Source organism: Mycteria americana, chromosome 10 (genome assembly GCF_035582795.1).
Source record: "Mycteria americana isolate JAX WOST 10 ecotype Jacksonville Zoo and Gardens chromosome 10, USCA_MyAme_1.0, whole genome shotgun sequence".
Taxonomy (NCBI): Eukaryota; Metazoa; Chordata; class Aves; order Ciconiiformes; family Ciconiidae; genus Mycteria; species Mycteria americana.
In genome coordinates, this window is record NC_134374.1 from 23788888 (window position 1) to 23815714 (window position 26827).

Genomic DNA, 26827 nt, shown 5'->3' on the forward strand with positions numbered 1-26827 from the left:
CCTATCACTTACCAGCCTTAGACCTCTCGCGTGTCCCCAGTGCCTGACTTAGCACTTGGACGACATTTACGTCTCCTGAACCACCGCATATAGCAAAGGGATTCTTCTGCTACTATGATATTTTTTTTTTAATTAGTATTCAGTTTAGAAAGGGAATGAAGAACAACATCTTAATCTTGATGGGTTTACAGAAGGTTGAGGAGTTGGACACCACCAAAGTGGAAAGTTGAGTGATATTAGTTAGCCTAGGACACATAGCAGGGGTGAAGCAAGTACTTACAGGAAACCTGCTTTTTCATTTGTTATAAATTATTCTCCGCACTGCCACATAGACAGCAACATACTTGGCTAAAGCTACCTTATTTTAGTAGCAGAACAGGCAGGCATTGAATCCTTTGAAATACTGCTTTGCCACTCCTGTCTTTTATTGAAGTGAAAAAAGACTTATGTTCATGGAATTTCAGTTTCCATATTACTTTGCCTGAATTTAATACATTTCACAGAGTTCTTTTCTGTAACAAACTCTCTTTCCAGTGCCAATGTGTTGCCAACCAGCTGGACACCTGGCTTCCCAAAAGCTCAAATGCATGTTTTCTAAGCTTGGCAAGTCAAGATTAAAATGAAATTATGATAAAAATCCATGTGGATTTCTAACTTAGAGTCTGAGGTTCAAGACAAAGGCGAGAAATCCTGAAGAAACTGGAGTGCTTCGTAGGTACACAAATTGGGAAAAGAAGTTTCTTTCCTTTGAAGTTACTGCGATTGTTCTGAATAATACTGAGTCCACTGTCAAGGCATATGACCTGCTGATTCTCTTGATACTAATGCGGCTACCTTACTGCTTAGTGATGTCAGCACTTTAAGTTATCTGTAGTTTGTATGTATTTCCACTGAGTGTCAGGGATCTCCCATATTAGAAAAAATGTAAGAATTAATATCTTATTTGGAGAACCTGTTTAGCATCAGTTTTCATAGTTACACTTCTCAAAAAAACCCCAACCCACAACGAAAAGCAGTGTAATCCTTTGATGAATCTGGTATTAATCTGTATTAATCTAGTTTCAGAGACAGTAACATTATACTCTTACAGATGTTTGAATGCTCAGTGTACTTAATGTAGATAAATTGCTAGGTCTGACAGGTGTGGAAAGTGAGCAAACCTCGTTACCTATGAAGATGGGATGTGCAGAGTCAGCGCTTCATGGATTAATGTGGTGGCTTTGGACTTTGTGGCTTTCTAGTGGAGCTTCCAAACATTCAGTAATTGGTTTATTCAACACAGGGTGCTGGTTTAAATATTCTAACTAAGCACTTAAGAACTGCTGATAGCAAACTGATATCATCTGTAAAGTCCAGATGGAAATACTATCAGTGGGCTTCTAACCTGCAAGAGAAGGAATATTGCCAAATGCCCCACACACTAGTGTGGAATCAGTATGCCAGTTATTGTTTTGTCCTGCAGTATTGAGATTGAATGCTCGGAGATTGCTATTAGTAGTAGAAACAGTAGTAATGATCTTGTGATCTTTTATACCTAGTTAGAAATTATTATGTAGGCAGTTAAAAAGCAAAAACCCTTATGATTCTTAATTTCCTTTCTCTTGTTCTGTGTCATCTAAGATCTTCACGCGAAGTCGTATTTCCTGCCTGGCAGTGACCAGAGCATGTGTCTTCTGAGGTTGCGCTACATCTGCAACCCAGACAGCAAAATCCACCCTGCAGCTTCCTGGGGGCCGGATGGGTTTGCTGGGGCTTCAGTCCCGGCGTTAGTGCTGTATGTTGAGGTTATCGCTTCTGCACTGTCTGCAGCTTAACGTCTACTTGTTAATAACCATGTTATACCTGGCAACTGTAGCATAGTTCAAAGTATTATGGGATGTAATAGAATGGCTTGTTGTAGTGGACCTGTGGATCCAGTGGGTTGGTTAGCTTGCTTTGAGTTTAATATTTTGAGAAGAATTTGAACCAAGTTTTCTGTTGGGCAGATGCAGCTGCCTGCGTAGCCCTGTTGAACATTATGTGTGTGCTCTGGTTTATTCTGCAACTTACCCCTAAATTTCTGTTGCTGCTGGTAAAAAGCAGTTAAAAAAAAAAAAAACAAGGATTAATTAATTGGCAGAGCAAGAACGAATAAGATTGATTTACATAGCAGGATAGGTAATGATATTTTAAGAATATTTTAGTGTCCCTTCTGTAGTTTTGGTAAATATGTGTGTAGACGGGGGGGGCAGTGGGAAATGGTACAGAACTGTCTATTGACTTAGGATTCAGTGTATTTAAAACACAAAAAGCATTAATAAATTCTCACCTGCTTATTTGAAAGTCTAGCTGTTGGAATGTGAACTCAAGTTATGACTCAGCTTCCCTAACTCTGTGTTTGTAGGTTCCTGCAGTCTGTTTATTTAAATCAGTTTCTGATGGCCTCTGCGCAGATCCTCTGAGCCATACTTGACTGGATTCAAGGCAGAAGTTACTAAGGAATCTTACCAGCATTTTGATTGGCAGGTGTAGTTTACAAGTGATTAAAATAAACTGCAAAAATGAGTTGTTTATTGAACCAGACCATGACACCTCTTGAGCTTAGCTAGGCAAAGTCTGTCATGCAATGCATATAGGTTTATCTGAAGATCAAGAGATTTTGACAAAATGTTCCACCCTGTCCTTATCTAAACTACAGATGTCAAATACAATGGAAGTATTTTACGCAGAACTGACTTTAGATACAGAAATCCACGTAATTAAAAAATGTGTCAAGGACCTGACACACGTCTTCACTTGCAAGTTCACCAGGTCTGATTCTAAAAATTTATCTGGCAATTGGAGGAGTCTTCATTGCAGTTGAACTATTTGGAGAGCATGCTTCTTTTTGATGAGCCTATGTATAGAAAAGCTGGAGCTATTGGATGACACACTTTATCTGGATGTGGAAAGACAGAAGCTTCATAACTATTTCTGATGAGGTCATTTGTGGGAACTGACCTCAACTAAATAAAACAGGACCACTGGTACTGAAAGAGTAGTAAACAGAATTGTGCAGGAGGAAAAAGAATCACAAAATTAACTCTTATGTATTCTTTATAAGTAACACAAATCAGTTGGTGGCTGAATCGTCATGCATATCCACATGGGAGATCTGAAGACAGTTCTTAACTTTTATAAAGCAGATTTTTATGAACTTTATTGATTTGTTAATGGGCTAATAATTGTCTCCTCTGTTGTTTGCTATAGATTTCCTTAAACAGTGGAGTATTCAGAGCAAGAGTCTCCTTTCCCCAGCTCTGACTGACTGAATACACGTTCTGGGGGAGGCATAACTCGGGCAAAGTGTGACTTGTAATGCAGCTGGTAGTGCTGCATTTAATAATGCACTAGATTGAGAGGGCAAATAAGAATTGGGAATAGAGGTGAAAACATGATTGAAAAATCATCTTTTGTTTTAACTATTATTGACAAGAAAACAGTAATTTTTACAAATTGGTAGTTAGTGATTTTTTCTATTGTCTGTTGACATATAGAGGAAAGTAAACTGTGAAGTCAAAGCTCTGGCCTACAAGCATTTTACTACAAATTCTAGATGTTAATCTTTTTCTTTAGAGAGGCCTGTCGAACTCTAATATCCATTACCATTACGTAGTATAATCATCTTGATTAATAATGTGAAAGGAGTTGGGTGTCTGCTCATGCTTTCGAGCCCTTAATAATTTTGTTTGCTCTAAATTAGATGCAGTTCTTGTGCAAAGATTAAGTATATTGCTACTCTCCTTTCCATCCAAAATTTCCAAAAACAGTAACTAAAAGCTTGGTAGCTGCAAAGGGTTCCCTCCTCCCCTTTATTTTCCTACAAGATGATGGTACCGTTTCTTCTTATTTAGTTTGTTCTGCCTTATTTTGATGCATGTACTGAAAGTAGTAAAAATAACTTGTGGCTGGTGACTTTTTTTACTTTCCAAGACACTAAGTTGGATGCAGGTTGTTCCTGGCCAGCACTTGTGGTGTCTCAGCTGGTGGCCTCCTGTTTGGGACAAAATAAAGGCCCCATTCTGGAAATCCTGTGATGATGGGACTCTTCTTTTCTTACATATAACCAGAGGATTATATTCTTTGCCTGTATAGACCATATAACAAGAGCATAATACTTCAGTTTGCCATTAGGGAGTCTCTTCTGTACTAGGTAATACTCAGCCGTTTGCTTTTTCCAAGCTAGGACATGAATTTTCATGTATAACGAAGCTGTGTCTGGTTTAACATGTTCATCAAACTGCTGCTGAAGAGCCTGCCTTGTCCCTGGCCACCTCCTGCCTCTGCCATGGCCTGGCATAGCCCTGTGCTGAGCCTGGCTGGGGCATGGCCCAGGCGGGGATGCGGTGAAGGGTCTGTCTTGCGGCCTGCCGTGGGGCGATGCTGCTCGACCATGAAGATTGCGTGGGCCTGAGGGCAGGCTTGCAGGGGGAGCACCGCTCCCCGGCTGGGCCCCGGGGTGCCCAGTGGCCTGGGCCATGGTGGAGCGGCTGCCCAGTCCCTGTCTGCCCTGTCCCCACGCAGCGAAGCTGTCTCATGGCGGGGACCCAGTGCTGAGCTGGCTCAGCAGGCTGAAAACGAGACCTGAAGAGCTGCTGTTAGCCTGGGAGGAGTGTGGGTCTCTTCATCCTGGTTGAGTGTGCTGAAAAACTCGGTACCACTTTGGACAAAGCAAAGCGGCAGGAACGCATCCTAAGGTCCTGTAGCCCACATTGGCTTATACTCCTGTAAAACAACCCTTAAGTGTTCTTAAGAAGCCTGATTTATAGCCTCAGGGTACAGTTTCACAGTAGCTTGAACCTTTCTAAATGCAGGCTGTGATTTGGGTGGTCCCTCCTTCGTGTTAATATTGGCGCGTTAGCATCGCAGTGGGCTGGACCACCTAAAGCCCTTCTCTTTGGTTTTTTTCCCCAAGCTGGTCTTCAGTTCTGGTCCTTGATCTTTGTGACTTTGCAGCTGGGAAGAGCCGGTGCTGACACAGCAGAAGGAGTAGCATGACCAGCCATAATGGAGTGTAGGATTTGCTGAAGTTGGAGACGGTGGAAACTTTACTTGTGCCAAACAGTCACCTTTATTTCATCTCAGATCAGTCACCTTTATTTAATCTCAGATTTTGTCTTTTTTTTTTTTTTTTTTTTTTTTTTTTTGGTAGGGGAGGGGAACAGACCTGCCAATATTGTTGGAGCTGCTGGTGTTACTCTGTTTTGCCTAATGCTTTTTTTTTTTTTTAAGGGAGAAACTTTTTATTTGAAACTAGAGGCTCTTGGACTTAGCAACACAATGTAATATTTATTTATGAAAGGCTGTCAGTGTTGTTCCAAATATGTAGTTCACCTATTCAACTTGAGTCTATCACAAAGGAATCGCTAATGCTGACTGTAACAGGTTTTTTTGGAAAGTAAGTAAAAGTGTTGGTAAAGGACTCTGTAAAGAAAATGTGCCAACGCTTAGCGTTATCACAACAAGCATAAATGAGAGCCTGTGCATTCTGCAAGTATTACAGTTTTTATTCCAACTTTCAGAGTATCTTCTTTTATTTTTAGATGAATCTGCGTTCTGTATTTACTGTAGAACAACAAAGGATATTACAGCGTTATTATGAAAATGGAATGACAAATCAAAGTAAAAATTGCTTTCAGCTCATATTACAGTGTGCACAAGAAACTAAACTGGACTTCAGTGTAGTCAGGGTAAGTACTGAGGCCTTCCAAATTTGTATGTTAAAGTTATACACATTCATTTCTTTACGTAAAATATCTGTAGAGGACTGGAGTCTCTAACTTCATGCTTGTCTTAAATCAGACTTCAGTATGCGCGTGTGACATGTTCATTTTTATCCAGTGAGCCTGTTTATAGTTTGTTTTCGCTGAAATGTCTTCACATGATTGCTGTATTTAGCAGGGGCCTGGATTGCACAAGGAGTGATTTTTGTTTGTTTTGGATTTTTTGGTTGTTGTTTGTCTCTTGTTGATGGTGTTTTGGTTTTTATTTATTTATTAAATTGCAAATTAGATTGCCCTATAGAAACCTTGTGCAATGTATTGTATCAAAGAAAGGTCATGTTATTAGGAAACTATTCTTAAACAAATTTCTGTAACCTAATGTATTTGGGGGAATAATTGTGGAAGTGTTTCTTTTGACACACTCTGTCACACTTGTATTCCATGTCACAATCATAAATATTGTGGTCCCTCATGGTTAATTACAGTGAGTACATTATTTTCTTATAAAAGAAGAATGTCACTAGTGCTAACAGGAGCTCTTCCAAAGTCTATGAATTCCATGGGAAGGGAATTAATAAGCCCTTTGTGAAACAGTAGACAACAAAATGGCTGTTGTCTCAGAGCAGAAATAGAAATCATGAAGCATTAGCTGAAAAAATAACAATGGTAGTGGAGCTACCAGGAGTTGCTGCAACACTGGACACTGAAGAGGAAGAAGTAAGACCAGTCTAGTTTTTTTTAAGTGGTGTACCAGTGGTATATTGACAATAACAACCCCTCCTGCTCCCTAATTCTTACCTGTATTCCCCTCCTCAAAATACTCTGGAAATACTAAAACTTACTGTCTCAGCTCTAGGTGGTGGGAAGTTCTGAAAGTCAGCCAGAAATTCAGGCTCCCTGGAACAGACAAACGGTTGTAACAGGAATCTGGATGCTGATGATGCAGTCAGGGCCTATTTTTCTATTTTTATTCTGATTGAAGGACCTAGAGGAGGCAGCCAGTCTCTCCTCACTTGCAGTCCTCATTCACTCTCCATCTTCATATTTTCCTTTCCCTTTCTGTTTCCCTTAAGGCAATAATGTGTCATGGCCTTTTGCCTTTAGTTGTCTTCCCTTACTGAGCCCTTACTTGCAATACTTAAACTTTCTTCCTACTTGTGAAGTGCAATGGAAACAGACACGGCATTCGTCCTGCATTTGTCATATATTTTATGATCTTACCTTTCTCTTCTTTACACCCCTCCTTTCTGCCTCTCCTAATCCCCTCCTTTTTTCTTTTTTTTTTTTCTATAAAACTCTTGGACAGAGATTAGTACTTCTTTGCACAGTGTCTAGCAAAATGATACTTGGGTTGCAGCTGGCACTTGTAGATATGACTATAATAGGAACATGAATTCCCTAAATGTAACTGTTATAATTCAAATGTCATAACTCTATGAATATATTCTTTTTCCGAATCAGGATTTCTATAGCCTTGTCCCCTAGAACTACATCCAGTCTTTCCAATCTTGAGCTGGGTTGGAAAACAGACAAGTCCTATTTATGATTTGATGTAAACCTCTACAGATTTTATTACTGCAATACATGAAGATATGTGTTCCCTTTCAAAATTAGGAAATGTGGTAGAGTTACTCCTGGGGAAAAAAACCTAGCCCTCTTCAAATTTAATAGAGATGTATTCTAGCTACGTCAGGTTTGAATGGCCTGGTTTAGTTCATTACTATTGGCATACTTCTACTGGTTGCTTTTTGACTTTACATGAAATGTGAGCAATGTGACTTGATGAAGTACAAAAGTTCTCTGAGTCTGATTTTCACGGTGTCACTGAGTGCTGGGAGCAGCTATCGGGGGGGTGGTGTGGGGTTCTCCCCATAGTACAACAGCAGATGTCAGAACAGTTACAGCTTCATTATTCTTTTACACCTCTTGACAGATTTCCTGAGGACACTTTATTTTCAGATTTAGGGTGGAACTTCTGGTCAAAACTAATGGCCAAGCACCACTGACAGTCCTTCTGTGGTATGTATCTGGATTGTGGGACAGTCTGAAGTTCCAGCTCTGCCTGATTCAAACTGGAAATGTAAAATCAGGGTCTCTTACATCCCAGGTAAATTTCTTAGCATCTGGATTTTTGAGTTGTCATCTCTTCTGGGAGCTTCTTCTCATCCTAAATAAAAGTTACGAATTTCAGTAATGCTTCCAGCATTCGTGAAAGTGCTCCCCGAACTTACTAGTTGGGGAACTGGATTGAAACAAAGATTCGTGGCCATTTTCTTAGGATGTTTTGTACTTAATAACTGCTCTGTCACATCGCAAATTAATACCATAACCATCAAGCTAGTAACAATGTGGAGCTTCCCTTTCAGTCTAAGAGCGTAATTTCACATAATTCTTCTCTGGGATAATGTCTCACAGTGCTAAAAATTGGAGGTTTTGTACTCTTTCCCTTCTCCCAGCTGTGCAATTCTTTCTCTCCTTCTTTTTTCTTGTGCTGATCATCTCTCACATTTATTCAGAAGAACCCAGTTCAATTTGCTAACCTCACCAAAACTTTTGTCCTTTTTGCTTGTTTGTTTGTTTTGTTTTTGCCAGTTCAGTTTTATGCCTTTTAGGGGAGTTGCACTCACTGCTCCTTCAGGTGGGTGCTTTTGGTTAAATGGTGGGATTAAGAAGCTGGGGTTGTGATCAGGAGAATGGGACTTGTTCAGAGGTGGCAAATCTAATTTGGGCTGTCTCATTAAACTGTACTTTAATCCCAAGTGAACAGCAGTGCTAGTAAGTTATTTGTATTTCTTTGAATGCATTTCTTTTCAGGAAAACCATGAGAAAAACTTCAGATCTTAGTATTATACAGTTGGGGGTGAAATCTCTTTTCCTGGCCCAAAATTTGCAATGTCTCTAATTATAATTTCTATCTTGAAAGTTTACTGACTGAGCAGAAATGACAAAAAAATAAATTTGATCTTCTAAATTTGTTTTATGCAATAAAGGAAAGAAACTTGAGATCTGTGGCTATAATTCGTGTATTTAAACTTGCTTTTGAGAAGGAAAAATTTATCACTAGTAACAGACTCTATTGCATGCAATAAATCATGCCTCAAAGTAGGCATTTTATAAAATTTTACAACAAAAATTAGTAGAATGGAATGGAGACTTCAGTATACTTCTGTATGGCAGGGATGTGTATTTTCCTGTAGAGAAATCTTACTTCCTTAGCAGGTATCGGTATGCGAAGAAAACTTTCCTCCTTTCATGTGATGAGGTAGAAACCCAAGATAGGTACTCAGGGCAGTTTGCTTGTTGTGGGGTGAGGGAGTTTATTGATTAAATCAACTGGTTTGGGTTGCTGGATGTTGAGATCTTGCTTTGGTTTGTTTTAGGTGTGCAGCAGATGATATCCAGTGGTACAGAAAACTGTTTCACCGTATCTCTATATGTGTATCTGATCCTTTGCATAACCAGCATAAGCAGATGCAAAAGCTTATTTTTGGTTCTTTGGCACTTGTACCCTGCTCGCTTATGCCCTCACATTCAGTACAGACATGCTGTGGTGACAGAATTGAGCAAGGCTTGTCTCTCTGATCATGAAAATTGCCAGGAACAGTTAGGTGGTGCTTATGCTTCCAGTGTTAGAGCTGATGCTTCCACCAGATTAACTCTCTTTATCTTGAAATACTGAAGTTAATGTTTCCCCTTCTGTTCTTTTAGCTGTATCTTCATGTGTTACTTGCAGGACAGGCTTTCCTGTGTGTTTAAAACAGCAGTACTTTTCAACCCGTGCACAACTGCCATTGTACCTGCATTTTTCAAATATTTTTTCCTCTACTATCTTTTACACAAAACCATATACTGTAATTGTCACTTGCGGAAATATCCATAACAGCAAACTTCTGTTGGAATGTAATCCCAGTAGTCCTAATCTTGTCTATCAGTGTCTTTCAAAAGCAGGTTTTGACATCAGGTCTTGATTTGTGTAGCTGGCAGAGGAGGAATTAGTCCATAGGTCCAAATACTTCACAAAATTATTTTGTAATTGTCTAACAGAAGAGTTCTTCTTTTTCCTCCTCTCATCTAAATTCAAGAATTGGAAGTTTCTGTCCGAGGCAGTTTTGAAGGCTGTATGTCTCAGTTATCTTGTTACAAAAGTTTAGCTACTTACCTCAGTGATCGTTCTGCATCCCAAGGTGCTAAATATTGAAAACTTAAATTTGGGGGAATTAGCCACAGTGGTGTCAATGAAACAAATCTTAAGGGTAACTTCAGGACAGGAGGCATAATACAGTCTCAGGCGTTTTGATAAACTGGGGCTTTGGAATTGAGACTGGGGTTCTTGTGTGTTAGTGTATGAATCCCAAGCATGAGAGGCATGGATTTCCACCCTGTGTTGTTCAGACTCTGCATAATCAGTAAATGATTTACATATTTGTAAACTTAGGTCTCAACTTGAACACTTTACATTTCATCAGATCTGCTTAAAAATGGAATTGCCTAATTTTTCTGCTTATTTAATGCTTTGTTTTGTGTTTGTTGTCATTGTTGTTTGCAGACGTGGGTTGGCAATAAACGAAGGAAGATGAGCAGCAAGAGTGCTGTAGAATCTGGAGGCACTCCCCCAGGGACTGTCCCTACTACTCCCTCAGTACCTCCAGAAGCAGCAGTTAGAAATGTGGTAAATATTGCTCGATCCCAAAGTCAGCAGTCTTCTTGGACCTCTTCTAATAACGATGTAATAGTTACTGGTATATACAGTCCTGCTAGCTCATCCGGTAGGCAAGGATCCACCAAACAGACAAATGCTTCAATGACAGAAATACATAAAACCTCTATTCCACGACTACCAGGAAAAAGTGATACAGAGTTTCAGCAGCAGCACATCCCTGTAGGACGACAAGTACCACATTGTAAAAATGCTTCCCTATTAGTAGGGGAAAAGACTATTATTTTATCTAGGCAAACAAGCGTACTGAATTCTGCGAACTCCATATATAGTCACACTAAAAAAAGCTATGGTGGTTCATCGGTCCAGACCGCAGAGCTGGTGTTACCTCAGAAACCGATGATATGCCACAGACCCTGTAAAGCTGAACCCGTGGGATGTCAAAGGTTACAAAAACCGGAACATGCAGCTCTCGTATCGCATGTGCCCCCTGGACAAAGGGCTAATACCAGGGACCCTTCTTGTAGCACGCAAAACCTGGAAATCCGCGAAGTGTTTTCTCTGGCGGTTACGGATCAACCTCAAAGGATTGTGGGAGGAAGTGCGACGCAGAAGCATTGCTCGGTGGAAGGCAGCTGCCTGTCCATCGCAATGGAAACTGGAGATGTGGTTGATGAATATGCCAGAGAAGAAGAACTAGCATCCATGGGAGCACAAATACAAAGCTATTCAAGATACTGTGAAAGCAGCAGTTCTGTTCGAGTAGAGAACCAAAGTGCAGCCTTGTCTGGGCCAGGAAGAAATGTGAGCTGTGGTTCACAGATGGTGAACACCAGGGACGTGCCTGACAATATTCTGTATCATAACAGAGACTACCACTTGCCTGCACGGACCTCATTACATACAACATCCAGTACATTATATAACAGTGCTAATCCATCAAGAAGTACCTTTTCTCCTCATTTTACATCTTCAAGTCAACTGAGGCTGTCACAAAACCAAAATAATTACCAGGTAATCTGTCAATTTATCTCTGTCTTCAAACCTTGAAGACAAGGTTGTAGATAAGTACTGTTTTCTTTGAAAGTTGGTAGCTAGTAAGCAATAGCTTCACCTTTCTTCAGGCTGTGCTCCATTTACATCTTTCAGTAGAGATAATTCCTTCTTAAACAAAAGTGCAGGTGGGACTATAGTATGGTAGCACTCTTAATCCGTATAGCTGGGCCTGTGGCTGCAGTGGGTAGCTGTATATTAAAGATCAGTGTGGGCTTCATAGATTCAGTAGATAAACTTTGGTTACAAGAGGATCATACCTACGAGTGCCAATACATGCTCAAGTCTGTGTTGTCCTGACGTGGCTTGCCAGTGCATGTCGCAGCCATACCCTTGGTTGTTCCTCTGTAGACATACTTCGCATGTGGCACAGGGCAGAACATGGGATCACGCTGTCGTTTGTGTGCTGTACAGTTGCTTGCCCTTATTAATGTCAGCTTGGATTAGCTCTTCCATCAGCACTAACTGTACCCCCTGTGCAGTTGCCAGTCTCTTGGACCTGTTTTCTGCTAGGGATTAGGATCTCCTGCGAGATAGTTAAGATGATGGGAGACGCTAAGTGAGCAAATATTCTTCCCCTCCCACAGCATCTAATTCAAATATCGGTTTTACATTCAATCCCATTATTTCCTCATCCTGTACTAGAGTCCCTTCAGTGATACTGAGAGGGGAAAATTACATGGAGATAATTGAAGAACTAAAAGATGTTCAGAAGAAGCTACAACACTGACACACTTATATTTTTTTTAATTTTTTGTTGTAACTAGAGGAGAGATAGTTGTGCAGGAAACATCCAAATTGATTTTTTTCATGGATTTTTATGCCATCTGGCACGACACAGTCTAGAGAGACTGAGATAAAAGTCTTAAGACTGACAGGATGTGATGCTGCGTGTGTTACCTTTGTGCATTTGCCTGTTATTACCTTTTTAATTTATCCTGAAAGTGAACCATGTGAACAACATACCATCTTTTCTTGTGCATTGCTCACTAGTATAGGGAACAATACTTTGTGAAGCATTTTTTTTTCTTTTTTCTGACTTGTTCCTATCTCGTGAGGATTTGAAAGAAAGCTTTTGAGTCAAGTTAAGTGCCACTTTTCACCAGAATTATTGCTTTTCTTGGTAAACCTGAGGTTCGAGGAGCATATATACTCTGGAGTAGATTCTGTGTAGTAGATGGGACATCTGCAATTCTTATTTATGGCCTTTTCTAAGCTAAGCACTTCAGATGAGCTGTTCTTTCCCATTTCTCTCTTCTCTCAGATAGTCTGTCAGTATTTGCTATTACTGTTCTTACCTGAGTTATAAAATTCATTAAATGCTGTTTACTTCTGACATCCCAGTTTCATAGGAGAAGAAAAGCTGTAAATGTGCACATTTGTTCAATAAAGGGCTGGTAAAGCTGCAAAAGTGCATACAATAGGGTTAAGGAAATTTTTCTTAAGTTTCATGAAGTGAAGTATATTACTGATACCTCCAGCTGTATGCTCTTTGTACTTTATTTCACTCTTTAAAAAGCATCAATGAGATTTATTTCTTACTACTTTTTTGAATTTTTTAATGCAATTTGAAATAACTTTGATTTAGGATTTTTTTGCGGGTAGGGACAAAGTCTTTTTAAACAGCTAGAACGGTTCATGGTAGGTGACGTTTTATCTGTCCATGTGGTGTGATATGGATCAGAACAAGGAGATTTCTGTAACTTCATTTTGGTTTTGTTTTTTTCCCCGTTATAGTAACATACCTGTTTGTTTGATAAGTGAGGAATTCATCTGTGCCCTGTTTGACTTCCATGCCTGTCTCTGAGACCCTGTTCTTTGGATTTGGGAATGTGCCTTGGATTGAGGGAGCTCCTGTTTCCTGAGGTATCCCTTGCCCTTCCATGGTTTTAAACCTTGGAAAAACTGGGCAGGTTGCTATTAATTCACTTACTGCTGTAAGCATTCATTCTGTGAACCTCTGAGATGACAGGCTTCAGCGTTAGAGAATTTCTAAGGGAAGGCAAAAGCTGTGGGGTCAATGCATATAGTATCATGGCTCTGTGGAAGCTGCAGAGGAATAGTGTCCTACAGCTTGGCCAGATGCCATAGTACCTTGAAGAAACAATGGTGCTGATTTCTCCAGATCACAGCGTTCCTTGCTGAGAGTTTCTAGCACGTTCCAGGGCAATGCAAGAGTTCTGTATCTTAAGAGGTGTTAGTGTATGACAGTGACACTTCCAACACTGATTTATCACGTTGACAAGAAAACTTCACTTACTGCCTTCAAAGTCATGTGTAACAAATAGTGTACCCCGCTAGGCTGATAACGTATTTTGTTGAAATCATCAGTTCTGCACTAGTTTAACACCCTCCTCCAAGTCCTCCCCTTAAAATTAAGTCCAGTATGACTGCTATTTCATGTAAACACTGCCCTTATAGCTTAATAATATTTATATATTAAACTTCCAGAGACATAGATTTTGTAACAGATGCTGTCTGAATTCTTCTAGACTTATGCAGGATGGCACTTCTTTTGTATGTAGTCAGTTTCTGTTAATTTTATTGCCCGTCTTTAGCTGATTTATCCATCAGTGTAGGAATGAAAATCCTTAAACTTAGGGAAATCTTCCTAAATTTAAAAACAGATTAAACCTGAGCTACGTGATTATTGGAATAGTTAAACATCCAAGCAGATGCTTCTTCAGAGTCAGGACTGTGTGATTTGTGTTTTGATGAAGTAATTACTGTTGTACATTGGTGGGGTATCTAATTAGCAATTAGTTACAGCTTCCTTACTGGTTCAATTAATCAAGTTCATGTTAGTGTAACTTAAGAGTAAATTTAATAAAGTGATCAATTTTAATGCCTGAGCAGTTTCAGTAAACACATTGTTCAACCTACTTGCTTTTCTTAGTTTGGGTTTAAGCATATTGAACTACAGAGGCTATTTTTGCTTGTCCTCAAGACTGAATTGTAGTTTAGTCTTGATTTCCTTCCCCCAACCCTAAGGGACAAAAATACTGTTGAAAGTATGTGTATTTTTAATTACTTTGTTACACACTGAAGCACAGTTATCTGATTTAGCCCTGTCTTCTTCAAGGAAAAATCCTAAGCCTTGCAGCCAGTACATCAGAATAGGATATAGATATATTTATTTATTTTTAAGATTCACTTTAAGGATGCTGCTTTGTATGAATGAGCTGCAAGTTTGCTTTATTTAAGGAACTGGGACGCTTTTTTTTTTTTAATGTGTCAAAGTGATTTGTTTACTTCCCTAGAGACTTTTGAAGACAAGAGGAAGACTTTCTTGCTAACTTTGGGCAGCACAGCTTTTTGCTAGGGCAAGCAACATGGTCTTCTCTGAAGAGACTTGAACAAAGTGTTTCCTGACACTTGTTCTTGTAACAGAAGCGGAGTTACCTTTGTCACAGGAGTTCCTCCACTTTATTTCTGGGATGAAATACTTCCAGCTGCACGAATGGGGAGAACCTGTGGGGCTCTGGGAAGGACAGCAGCTGTGAGCAGGCTGCAAGAACACTGCGTATGGCCTCAAGTAATGCTGGGACACACAGCAGCCAGGACTGGGTTGGGGCTCTTGGTTTGTTCCAGTGCACTGAATTTGGGACAGTATATCTGCAGGTGAATTGGGAAAAGATTATGTAGGGACCTCATATAGTGTAACCACTTCAGTTAAGGTACAGCATTGGCAATACACAAGCGTTGTGGTACCTTTGAACTTTCTCTAGCATCTGCCAGAGCTGCCGTTTCTGAGACACAATATCTTTTCTGAGAGGGGCACTTCAGATTGTCATTGTTGCAACTCACAGTAGCTGTCCCAGTTGGACTAGGACTGGAGTTACACCTGTGGGTGCAGGATAACTATCCATCTCACTCAGAAAAGTAACCCACCCCCAAAAACCCCCCCAACCCTTGTGCCTTTTTCATAGAGCCAGTTTAGAATACTCCCATGCGTGTTGTCTTTCAAGTAGTTATATTGAGATAAATTTGATTGTATTTGGCATGATACCTGTCAGAACTTGTGTGCATTTGTCTTCCTAGTAACTGTTAATGCTCTGCCAGACTGAGTGCTTTATTCACATAGGAAAGGACATTTTTCTGTAGCCCCACTTGAAATTTGTGAAGAGAAGCCATCTGGGTGGATACTGAGGATGCATTTACAGCGGAGTCTGTAGTGTGAAGCTGTTGTGTGGGATATAGAATTGTAATAGACGTAACTTGCTTATACAGAATTTCTAAAATCTGTGTGTGTGGAACTAAGAAATTAATATTTTAGACACTAAAGCCGATGTAGACCTGCCCTAAGGAGGGGAGGGTGTTCATTTCTAGCCCCCCTCAACCCACCTTGTGCTGTAAAGACAAAGTGTCTGACCTTAGGTAACCTCCAAGCACTTCCAGCTAAAAGCTTGAAGAATACAAGTATCTTATGTGCTTGTACACTAGACAAACTGTACCAGGTATTCTATATTTGGTTATGCTCATGCTGTGCAAGATTCATTAGTAGAGCACTTTGCAAATACAGAAACTATTAGCGTAGTTTGATACAGTCAGCAGAAGTGAGTAGATTTTTCTTCCTCACATACATCGTGTGTGTAATGACTTGAGATTGATTAATCTCTCAAGAGCTATGTTTAGTCTCTCAAGCATTGCTTGTCTGCAGCAGATGAAGAACATGGAATCTTAAATAAGCCTAAAATATTCCAGGCTATGACACATTTCAGGTGGCCAGGGAAAACAGTCCAAGATAGTTGTTTATTAAAGTCTGACCTCTGGGAATGATGGAGAAGCAATGGGAGTCAAGGCAGCTAACCTTTGCCTTCATACCCCTTCCACTTCCTTCTCCAACCTGATGTCCCTAGTTTTTCTGCTAATGCAAATCCTTAACATCTGACATTGAATAGCTCAGCTACTAAAGTGATAGTAGTATTTTTCTGAAAGTTTAACTGATGTAATTGAAAAATATGTGACAGCAATTCTGTCAGACATCGGCCCTTGTCTAACTCCAGTCTGCTTAATCTTACCAGTTTTGTGACAGATTGCAAGTGAAAACTTGTGTTCTGAAATACAAGTTTTGAGATAGCAAAGGTACAGAAACACCCAAGTTGCCATCGTATTATCTTACCCTCACCCAAAGAAACAGTGTTTTGTTTTTAGCCTTACAACAGTAAGGCTAAGTGTGACTTTGCGTTGCTTTTACATTTTAACCTGTTTTAAAGACTTTCTTATCAGAATTGAATGCACAGTATTGAAGTCTTGTGAAAGCTGCTCAGTATTAGCTATCATAGCAACCTAAGCTGCTGTTGTTTTCTGTTCTGTTTCCTCCTTCCCCTCTACAGATTTCAGGAAACCTTACTGTGCCTTGGATTACAGGTTGTTCCAGAAAAAGAGCGGTAAGTATGTTTCCATTTAAGTATCTAATGCATCAAGTGAAGGAAAGAAAAGTTTATAAAAATGCCTGTTTGAAAATGTCAGTTCTATTTACCTTGTGTGGGGTTTTTTTCCCCTTTATGCTTTGACTAATACAAACATTATCTGCAGATACAATGTTTCAGTTAAGGTAAAGTTGATGTATATGTTTAAAAGCAGGTGAAAGTCATAATCCTGTGTCAAGTAATGTGATGCCCAGGTATATGAATTGTGCTGTTAGCTGAGATACAACATCTGAATTGATAAGGACTGAGAGTTTAGGGCTCAGAATACATTTTTTATATTGAAAGTGAAATGGTTGTTAATTGAGGCAACTGAATGCTTAAGAGAGTAACTCCCCCTTCAGCTACTCTGCACATGCACAGAATTAGTCCGTGCTATCTGTAGTAACCTTATCAAGTCTAATTTTATCCACATATATGTCATTTCACATTAGGCAGAATCAGCCAGGTTGGTGTCCTCAAGTCACAAATGACTCCAAACCATAACATAAGGTACGAAACAGCTTTTGTCAGGAAAACACCTCTGTCCAGCTCTTTTGTTTGATCATTGTTCAGCATTTCCGTTCAAGAGCAGTCTGGGAGCTTCTCTTTGAAGAGCATGTCGATTCTGCTTACCATAAAAATACACCCTAAACCTGCAGGTTGGATGGTACAACCAAGTCCAGCTCTATCAGAAGCAATAACTAGGGAGATGGCTATCATGATAACCAAACTTATGCCATCAAACCCCTCAAACCATTGAGCTGTCAGTCATGTGTGCTGCTTTGGCAATGATGTCTAGGTAATGGAGGAACCTTTCCTTGCCTTCTCCTCCCTGCTGTACCCAGTACTTTTTTCTTTTTTTATTATTCGGTTCTTCTGTTTAGTCTTCAAAAGCTGTGAGTTTGGTAGTGTTTCCTGTATAAGTAGGAATCTAAGGACCATCACATTAATTGTGTTTTCTCTCAGACTTTTGCTAGGTCTCAACTGTAGCACACTTCTAGTTTCTGCAGCCTTTGTTAGTATCACTTATTTCTGTTTATATAGAGAGCACTTTATAAGAGCATCTCCCAGAGGAACCAGTACTTTTACACAAATCCTGTTGTTGTTCATTCCATCTTGAGTAGGCTGTTTTAAATGTAGCCCTTTTCTGGAAGGCACCTTCCCTCTATCACTTCATGACCTTTGAAAACATCAAGCAGCTGGTGAGTGTCACAGAGTACAGTTTCACTTTGACTGAGCTGATTTCACAGCACACCACTGTTAAAAGGGGGAGGTTTTTCCCCCGCTCTCCCTTCTGGTGCTCTGCCACCCCATCCGTAGCACTGGTGCTAGTATCTAATTGCAAGGTAATCCAGGTCAATCGTCTGACCTGTCAGATACGTATTCTTCTGCTGGGTTTTTCTTTCTCCTGTCTTTAGTGCATTGAATGCAGGGATCAGGTGAGTGCCAGAGCCAGCTCAAAGTAGGCAGCAGGAGCATGTGGCTGGGAGCAATGAAGAGAGAGGGGCATGATGCTGTCCCCTGCTTTCCAGCACTGGGTAGGTTGTTGCGGCATGGTAGTCGTGCTAGATATCTGACACAAGCTGTAGAAGAAATTACTGCAATATGTTTAAAACCTTCAAGGACGTGGAAATGCCCGTTTATTAAGCGTGACTGTTAGGGATTTCTTTTTCCTTAGACCTTTACTCCTGTGTCTTTTTTAATCAATAAAATGCATAAAACCCGTTGGTTAATACAGTCCAGTTTGACAACATCTGCTTCCAGATTTGTGGATGCACTTTCTCCAACGTGAGTGCATAATTAGCCTTCTTAAGGAGACAAGTTTAGGAGTTGGCACCCTAAAACTGCTGCATACACACAGGTGTAAGACAACAAAAAGAGAGAAAAAGCTCCTACTTCCTAGGAAACTTCAGTTTCAAATGTGAAATTCTTTTGAAGAAAGAGCGTTGAGAGAACAGAAATAGAACGGATAGATTTGTAGAACTGCGATTATGGCAATTACTGCCATTCAAACAGTAAAAAGACTAATCTGTATTTTGTTTAAAATGGAGAAGATCATCTTTTAGATGCTTTGAATTTTTAATCTTTTGCCTTGATGTTTTGTTTTCCTTGCCCTGTCCTTCAACTGCATCAGGAGAGAAATAAAAACTGTGCAGTTCTGCAGAAGCTCTTTCTAGTCTGCTCAGGTATGCTGTGAGATGATGTAATCCTGACTGCTAATGAATATTAGTCGAGAAATATCACCCTCGCAATTATTCATGAGAATGTCTTTGGAAATTATGGAGTTCTGTATTCTGCCATGGTGCGTGCGCAATGCATTGGCCTTTACAAATGCCTTGATTTTTGTTTTTTCACAGGGTGGTGGAAGGATAACAAGTATTCAAAAATAGCAATGAAGAGAATTAAAAGGGGGAAAAATATCTTTACTTTTGTCCTTGCATTTAAGTCTTGAGTGTACTAACTGTGCTTAAGTCATGTGTCATCTGATGTCTTAGCAGAATGGTTGCTGTTTATAGTACATATAACTTAGCATGCTAACTATGAAAAACATTTTCACGTAGGTGTTGACTCTAGGTAAGCTGTGCCTGGCTTAGTTGTAAAGTTTTATTTTTTGAGGAGGGCAGGGATTTGGTTGTGGGTTTTTTGGTTTGGTTTTTTTTTTTTTTGTAATTAAAAATAGTTTTAGTGGTCTTGATATCAAGTCTGAAACACAAAGTTATTAAGATAAGAGATTAAGGTCTTAGACTTATTTCTGCCCATCACCCTTCAGAAGCAGATGTAGTAAATCACATAGTGTATTTTGGATGGGATTTTAAATGAAACTTAAGTTTTCTTTCATGCTAACATCTGGGCTAGTTCATGTGAGGTTTCGAGGGAATGCTGCCCTCAGTGGAGAAACTCAGAGGGGAGCTGGTCTTGTATTTTCCCCCCACCTGGAGCAACACTGCATTGTAGTGAGGGCTTCGATACCTCCTTGAATAGTGTACTTCTGCGCTTTGGTGGAACCTCTACCGTAGCTAGGTTAGCTGAATCTGCCTAGAGCTTCAGCTCAGGGTATCTCGCCTCTCAGTCTGGCGTGTGTATTTTGGGAGAAAATATCTGAAATAAGTGCAGGGTTCCTGTGCTAGATTTTGATTTTTTAAAATTGGTCTTTCAACATTGCCTATTGCAATAAAATTCTGGAGATAGTGGCATTAAAGTGTTCCCCTCAGAGTCCTGCCTGTCACAGAAAGAGTACAGTAGATGCACTTTGAATCAGGTAAAGGAGCTGATCTAAGCCCAGGTCAGTGTGAGATCTGCCACCAGTTGTGCTGGCACATCTGTGGGCACAGGGAGGACAGCTGGATTGTGTGGAGGAGACTAGGTGGGGGAGATACATCAGTATAACTACTAAAGAAAATACCTCGTTGGACTGTGGTCTAAGAATCTTATGAAAACTGTCTGCTGCCACAGTAAGCCTACGTGCGCTGGAGAAAAAGCTATTTAGAGCGACTTTTAAAGTAAAAAGAGCACCCATAGGGATTAAAACTACGTAAAGTCAAAGTGCACTTCAGTTGTACCTTTTGTTTTAAAACTATACCAATATTAACTTGTGAAGTTCCCTTCACCTGTTCACATTCCTCTCCTCTCCTAGAAGGGCAGAGGGGTGAAAACTGTGTATTTTAGTCAAGTTGGTTAGAGCATGTCTGAGTAAGAAAGTCAGAGTCTTCAGCAAGAAAGACTGACAAGCCAACCTGAAGATCTCCACAGGACTGAATTGTGAATGCTGTCCTTGTTCATACCTTTTCTTCCACGTAATTTGGATAACTGGTTAATGTTTTTCCTCCTTCTGTGAAATATTTCACCACATATCTCAAGGTATTTCACTTTGTTAATGTTTACATTAGGTGGTAATAACATGCATAGTATGTCATGACCTTCTTGCTGTGAACAGCACCTCTTCACTACTGTCAACACCAATCCTTCAGTTAATGCAAAGGGAAGGCAAGTCTTATCATTGTTTCAGACAGAATACATCTTTTTATTATATGGCATGCTGCACCGAGGTTTCGCAAATCACCTAGGCTTATTGTATGCTGTGATCCTGCAGGCTGGAAAGAATGTCCTATCTGGCCAGGAATTGGAAAAGCAGACTTTCTAGTCAACTATGAGGAACACATTAATAGATTAAGTAGGAATCCTGATAATTACTGTCTAAAAATCAGTTTACTTTGAGGCTGAACCTTCACTATTTAACAAACTAGATCAAAATCTCAAGAAGAAGGGTGAGTTGTCAGTTTATGTGGATTGGAGGTTGGTTTTAGAAATTGTGGAGTGAGATGACTGGAGTTTAGAGTAATATTTGGCTAGACCAGTCTATTGGACTGATCTCTCTTTTTTTCTTTTTTCTCTCTTTTTTTCTTCTTAGCTGTGCTTGGTTTAGAAACACATACTAACAAAATAGATGTAATTTTGGCTGAGTGTCGAAGCAGTTGCAGGCTCTTTTCCAGCTGTGGTACTGTGACATATTTCAGTCCTGCTTCCATCAGAGCAAGCTTCAAGCTTACCCAACCAGTGGGAAAAGATGCAAAAAGTCTCTCTTCCAGAAATCTAAGTGTTTGTGCACTAATAGTATGTTAGCAGTAATAGTTTAAGGGTGCCTTCAGATGCCGTTTGGCTTGCAGTCCATTTCCAAACACCTCTTTGCCTGAAGGCTGTGCAGCTTGCTGCTGTATCTCCTGCTCTATGAATGAAGTCGGCAGTAGCAACTCACTCCTAACCATTTGCTTTGCTAGGGACCTGCAGGTACATTTCGTCGTCCTAAGAAGATTGAAAGTATCTTGTGATGGGTACTTGTCTGCTCACGTGATGAGAAGGGAACTGTCAAGACTTGGGGAAAGGCAGTGTCTAGATACCAGCTCTCTGAATCTCTCCAGTAGTTAGAGCTACCAGCTGCCTTTTATTTTTTTTTTCCTGGGGAGAATCGTGTATGGCCTGGGAGTCTTTGGGGCTTTACTGGGTGGAAGTGCCTGCAGCATACCTGTCTGCAGAAAGTACTGTTCTTTCGAAGATGCTTCTGACTGCACTGTTCCTGCACGGGCAGCTACACTGTGTGTGCGCACCAGTGTCTAGCCGAAGCAGCAGGATTGGTTCTGTAGCGGGAGACTGGGTATCACTGAAATGGGGGACATCTTTGTGACAGTTGTGAAACCTGAACTTAAAACCTCGAACTGAAGGAGCGTGTAATCTGGCGTAGCTTTAATGAGGTTAAATATTCTGGTAGTGTTAAGGGAAAATACAGATCCTTAGAATTTTGGAGTGAAATAAAGTGAGAATAAAGCAAATTCTGTACTCTCGAGTCGTGTATGACTGAAGACTGACCTATGCTTTCTATAAAGAAGTAAACTGTATTAATCATTGGACAAGAAGATGGGAAGTTTGCTAAGGAGTAAGAGACCTCACGTGTGTTGGGCAGTGAAATAGAGAAATAATATACTGAAGAGTAAGCCTAATATTCAATGGTGCAGATGGGAAAGGGGGAACATATGTAGAATGATTGATTCAGAAATAACTATTATTATGTGCAAATAAGATGTTGAGATAAGAATTGATAATCCTCTGAAAAAATCAGTTAGACATAAAGTAGTATCAAAAGTTCAGAGCGCTGCATGCCGGCATCATTAGGAATGGGGAACAAAGCAAAATAACACTATGGTCGTATAGAAGGATCTGGGATTTGTTCATACCTTGAATGCTGTGTGCACTTCTGATCTTACCATTCCTCCTGAAATATAACAGAGGAGCAGTAATGGTGATCAAAGGCACAAAACAGCCATATAATGAACAACCAAATGGGCTGTATCTCTTCAGACTTGAGAGGACTGGGAGGGAGTGGAGGATCGTGATGGAGATCTTAAAAAATATGAAAAGTGTGGAGAAGCAGACACGGACTCATTTGTTCCAGTATAAGAGTGGGTATCAAATGAAGCTAGCCTTAGATAGGCTCAAAAGGAGACTGGACATGTTTATTTGGAGTAACTTAAAGTAAGAAGTGTGTCCAATTTCTAAGATACTGGGGTTGCTAGAGAGTATTGGAGGGAAGTGTCACTGTTTGTCCTATACTACTTTTACTAAACTTTAAATAGCCTTGAAGATGTGCAAAAGAAGTATTAGTCTGTGAGATTTCTTGATGTTTCTCCATGATAGAGTATCTGAGTGGTAGTCACTAAAATTTGTTGCGAGAGGTTTGTTTGCTAGAAATAACCATTACCTTAGAGCATTTCATCACAGAGCATCAGAACTGAACTGTTGATTTAATATTATTTCAGTGCAATTTAAATGTAACTTCTTGTTAACAACATACAGTGCTCAGCTGCAGCATAAATGCAATAGTTATTACATTTATATTAGAGCTCTAGTTCTTTCATTTTTAACATGTCTTTTATTAATAATCTGAAGCTTGTGTATAGCTGTTGTGCATGTGGCCTGAAACATTTTCAACTGATGCATAAAAACTGATCTAAAAAAGCAGGCTCTAATAAAAGGCAGGATAAGGACATTCCACTGCAGTGCAATTATTCATACCAATTATAGACACTAGATTTGCACCACAAATATTGCATGCACAGTGGGTATTATGAGGGGCTCGGCAAAGTGCCAGGAATGTCTATAATAAACTGGGTCATCTCCTATAAGAATGTTGTTATTACACTTGAGAGGTCAGGGGATAAGCAGGGTTTAACCCTGCGCTCGGCAGAACTGCTGATTCAATTTGCTCACAAGGATTGCTTTTCATTGTGAGTTGATAGTCTATTTTCTGCTGGAAGAAGCTTCTCTGCTTTTCAAACTATGGACAACAGAACTGGTAAATGTAAAGAATTCAGCAAACAGTTAATACTGCTGAGGATGAAGCTGAGCCTCGAATCAACAAGCAGTGAATCTGAAGAGAGGAAATGAGAACTGTATTCACAATAGTTGTTAAAATGAAGTAAAAATATGAACTGAATTACTGGCTTGTCTTCAGCTATGGAAAGTAATGTCCTAAATATGAGGCTTTTCAATATTATCTTTTGATAGTTTTTTCCTATGCTAACTGATGCATAGCCATCAATGTTACGATATTTGTAGGACTGTGGGTTTTTTTCTTGTTTCCTCAGTTCCCCTGATGATAATAAGCATGAGAAAGTTATTAACTAAATTGATGGAAGTCTAGTTATATGTTCAATGTAGAAATTCTACCCTTTATTTTCTCACAAAAGACATTGGCTTTTTTAAAAGCATTATCTAATTTTTGAGAAGCTTTAATGCAGGAGTCAAACTTTATAATCTTTGTCAAGGGGATGATCCTGTCATTGAACGTAGTTTGTGACGTCTCTAAGAAATTCATGAACGGGCACGTGGCACAGTCAGTTATACAAAGGTAGTTAGTCTGGATCTAAACTTTGGACAAGCTGAAGTGTTACTTGCATCCAGTGAGTGTAAGGGTTGAGACTGATCCCGTTATGGCAGTGCAGCAAGTGAGAGCAGTGTAAGTAAACGATCTTCCTTTGCCCTCTGAGATAGCGTAAAGCAGCTCACGTTCGCTGTGTGTGAGTGTGCAGGCAGACAGCTCCTGCGGGTCACTTAATACGCAGTGACCTGCTGCCCTCTTAGCAACTTCTTTGTGAATCAGAGCCCTTAAACGTTGGGAATCTTTCTTTTGGGGCACCGGTAAAATTTCAAGTCCAGTAACCTGATAGGTTCTGTCTTTCATTGCTGCAAGGACTGACCAGCTGTATTATGGTCATTACTTACGCTGCCAAAACGTACCTTTCTGAAGACAGCGCTTTCAGCTTTTCAGGGGCTCAGTTCCTACCTGCCTGGCTGTGTTCAATAGGCTACTCAGTGCCCATCTTGGGGGGAAAAAAATGGCAAAAATGAGATACAGACTCCAAAGTAGAAAAGTTCAAGTGGGATGAGAAGTGCTAATGGGAGAACACGCTGAGTTTACTAGGGTGGATTGAGCCAGGTGTCTCAGTAAGGCTGCTTTCCTCAACCTGGAGGGGGACTTGATTTTTTTCATACCATCTTCTATTTACATGCACTTGTTCTTCCCCTCTGTTTTGTTCCTGCTTTCTGGACTCTTTCATGTGGTGTGTGTGTTGTGGGTTTTTTGTTTTTTCTTTCATATCAGTTGACTGAAAGAACTTGTTCTCCATTTCCTTCTCTGACCTGCGATCGGTATCAGTGTGATTCATGTGCTGCTGCACGAGCCCTTCAGGAACGAGTGAAAGGATAAAGTACCTGGTGTGGCAGTAACTGCAACAGCAACAAAAAAGCAAAAATACATATTGCCATGTGAAACCCTAGGGATTATTTTTGACAAGGAGGTAAAACAAAAACTTTACGTTCTCGCCCCCCCCCCCCCCCCCCCATTTCCACAGTACGTGGCTGCAAAAGACTCCTTTGGGAATGTAGCTACAGGAGAGTTCCCATAACTTTAAAACATGTACTTTGATCTCAGCTATTGAGACTGACTCTACAACCCTGGTCTTACAGCAAAATTATATAGCAGTTGTGAAGTGAAAACCATTGAATAGTGATTTATCTAATAAGAATTTTATTAAAACATTCATAGTAGATCATCAGAATTAACATAGATCCATCTAAAATGGAAAAGATATGACACTGCTTTTTTAAGTAAATTTTTGAAGGCCCGGTGATTTTGCTAAACACTGTTTTCTCCACTTAAAATCCTTGTAGTTAGTAAGTGAAAGCTGAGCAGCTTCTGCATCCTTTCCGCAGTACCATCCCTTTGGTAACCCTGTCTACAGTCAGTTATTGTGTGTCTTTTGTCTAACGTGGAATCCATTTGCATATCGCAAATGTAAAGCTTTTCTATTAGTGAGTATTCTTGCCCTGTATTCTTTCAATAGAAGAAGCATTTTCTTAGATAACTGGAAAATCATGTGGCAAGCAGAAATCTGAACTTACTCCAGCATCAGCTGTACTTTCTTTGGGTTTTGTTCTAATTTGGCTGTTGCAACAAGCTAGGTGAGAGAAGACAATGCTACCCAGGGTTACTCCCTTACATTTGCAGTAATATTAGGGAGATTGCCCTTGCTTCTCTCATTTCACCCCTCTGCTGGGGAGGGGGAATTTCCACGGCATGTTCCAGGGGGTTTCTTTAAGCTGTGCATATTAAATATGAAGACGTATTCTATTTTATTTTCCTGGTAATTGCAGATCGGAGTAAGCTGTGTGAGTGGTGGATTGTTGCAGCAGTGTTGTCAGTGTCAACTCTCCAGAATCAACAGTGAATGTTACTTATTTATTTATGTTTAAAAAATGCTCAGTATACTTTAGAAGGTGAAGTTGCCCTGAGCGTTCAGGAAAGCAGGATAGGCCAGAGTGACTTGTTTCTCCATGTAGTTTGAGTGTTGCTGTCATGCTCCTTTCTGCCTTCCCTTTTCTCAGCGCCTGGCTGCCGCTCCCCGACTGCAGAGCAAGAGCTGCTCCCATCACTTTCAGAAGTTACAATCTATTTTGCCGACAGCTGTAAAAGGAGATACTGCTGCAGTGATTCAGGAGATAACTATACTTTTGTTCTTTGAAAATGGCTTGTAGGTAGGAGGAGTTCAGGTCAGGCGTACAGGGAAAACCAGCATCTGCTAAGGCTGAATGGGCATCAGGGATTTAGCTTTGCTCAGCAGGGTGCTTTTGGGGTGAAGTCCACAAGGTGAAGTCCACGAAGTGAAGTCCACTTACTGCACTTTGCCGCTCATCCCAGAGCAGCCTTGAAATGTGCCAACTGGATTCCTTTTAGATTAAAATAGACTGCAGCGTGCTGTCTGGGAGCGCATCTTGTGTGCTGCGGCTGCTAATAGCTGCTTGGTGTGCAGGACCGGAGGAGAGCTGCTCCCGGGCAGCGTGCGCAGTGTGCCCGTGGGCTCTCTGCACCCCCTGCCTCGTCCTGCGCTCCCTGCGTAAGGTGTTAGCTGGTGGAT

General features: G+C 40.3%; 1 protein-coding gene across 7 annotated transcripts in view; it reads left to right on the forward strand.

Annotated features, from left to right (window-relative positions):
- HDX (highly divergent homeobox) overlaps positions 1-26827 on the forward strand; it is a 48893-nt gene that overhangs the window by 3324 nt on the left and 18742 nt on the right. For 3 of the 7 annotated variants that reach the window (XM_075513004.1, XM_075513008.1, XM_075513005.1), the window contains exons 2-4: positions 5562-5708; positions 10288-11412; positions 16788-16841. In XM_075513004.1, coding sequence (XP_075369119.1) covers positions 5562-5708; positions 10288-11412; positions 16788-16841 — 1326 coding nt within the window. Of the gene's footprint in view, positions 1-5309; positions 5417-5561; positions 5709-10287; positions 11413-16787; positions 16842-26827 lie in introns of those variants that run through there. The other 4 variants (XM_075513009.1, XM_075513010.1, XM_075513006.1 and 1 more) reach the window with 3 other exon arrangements.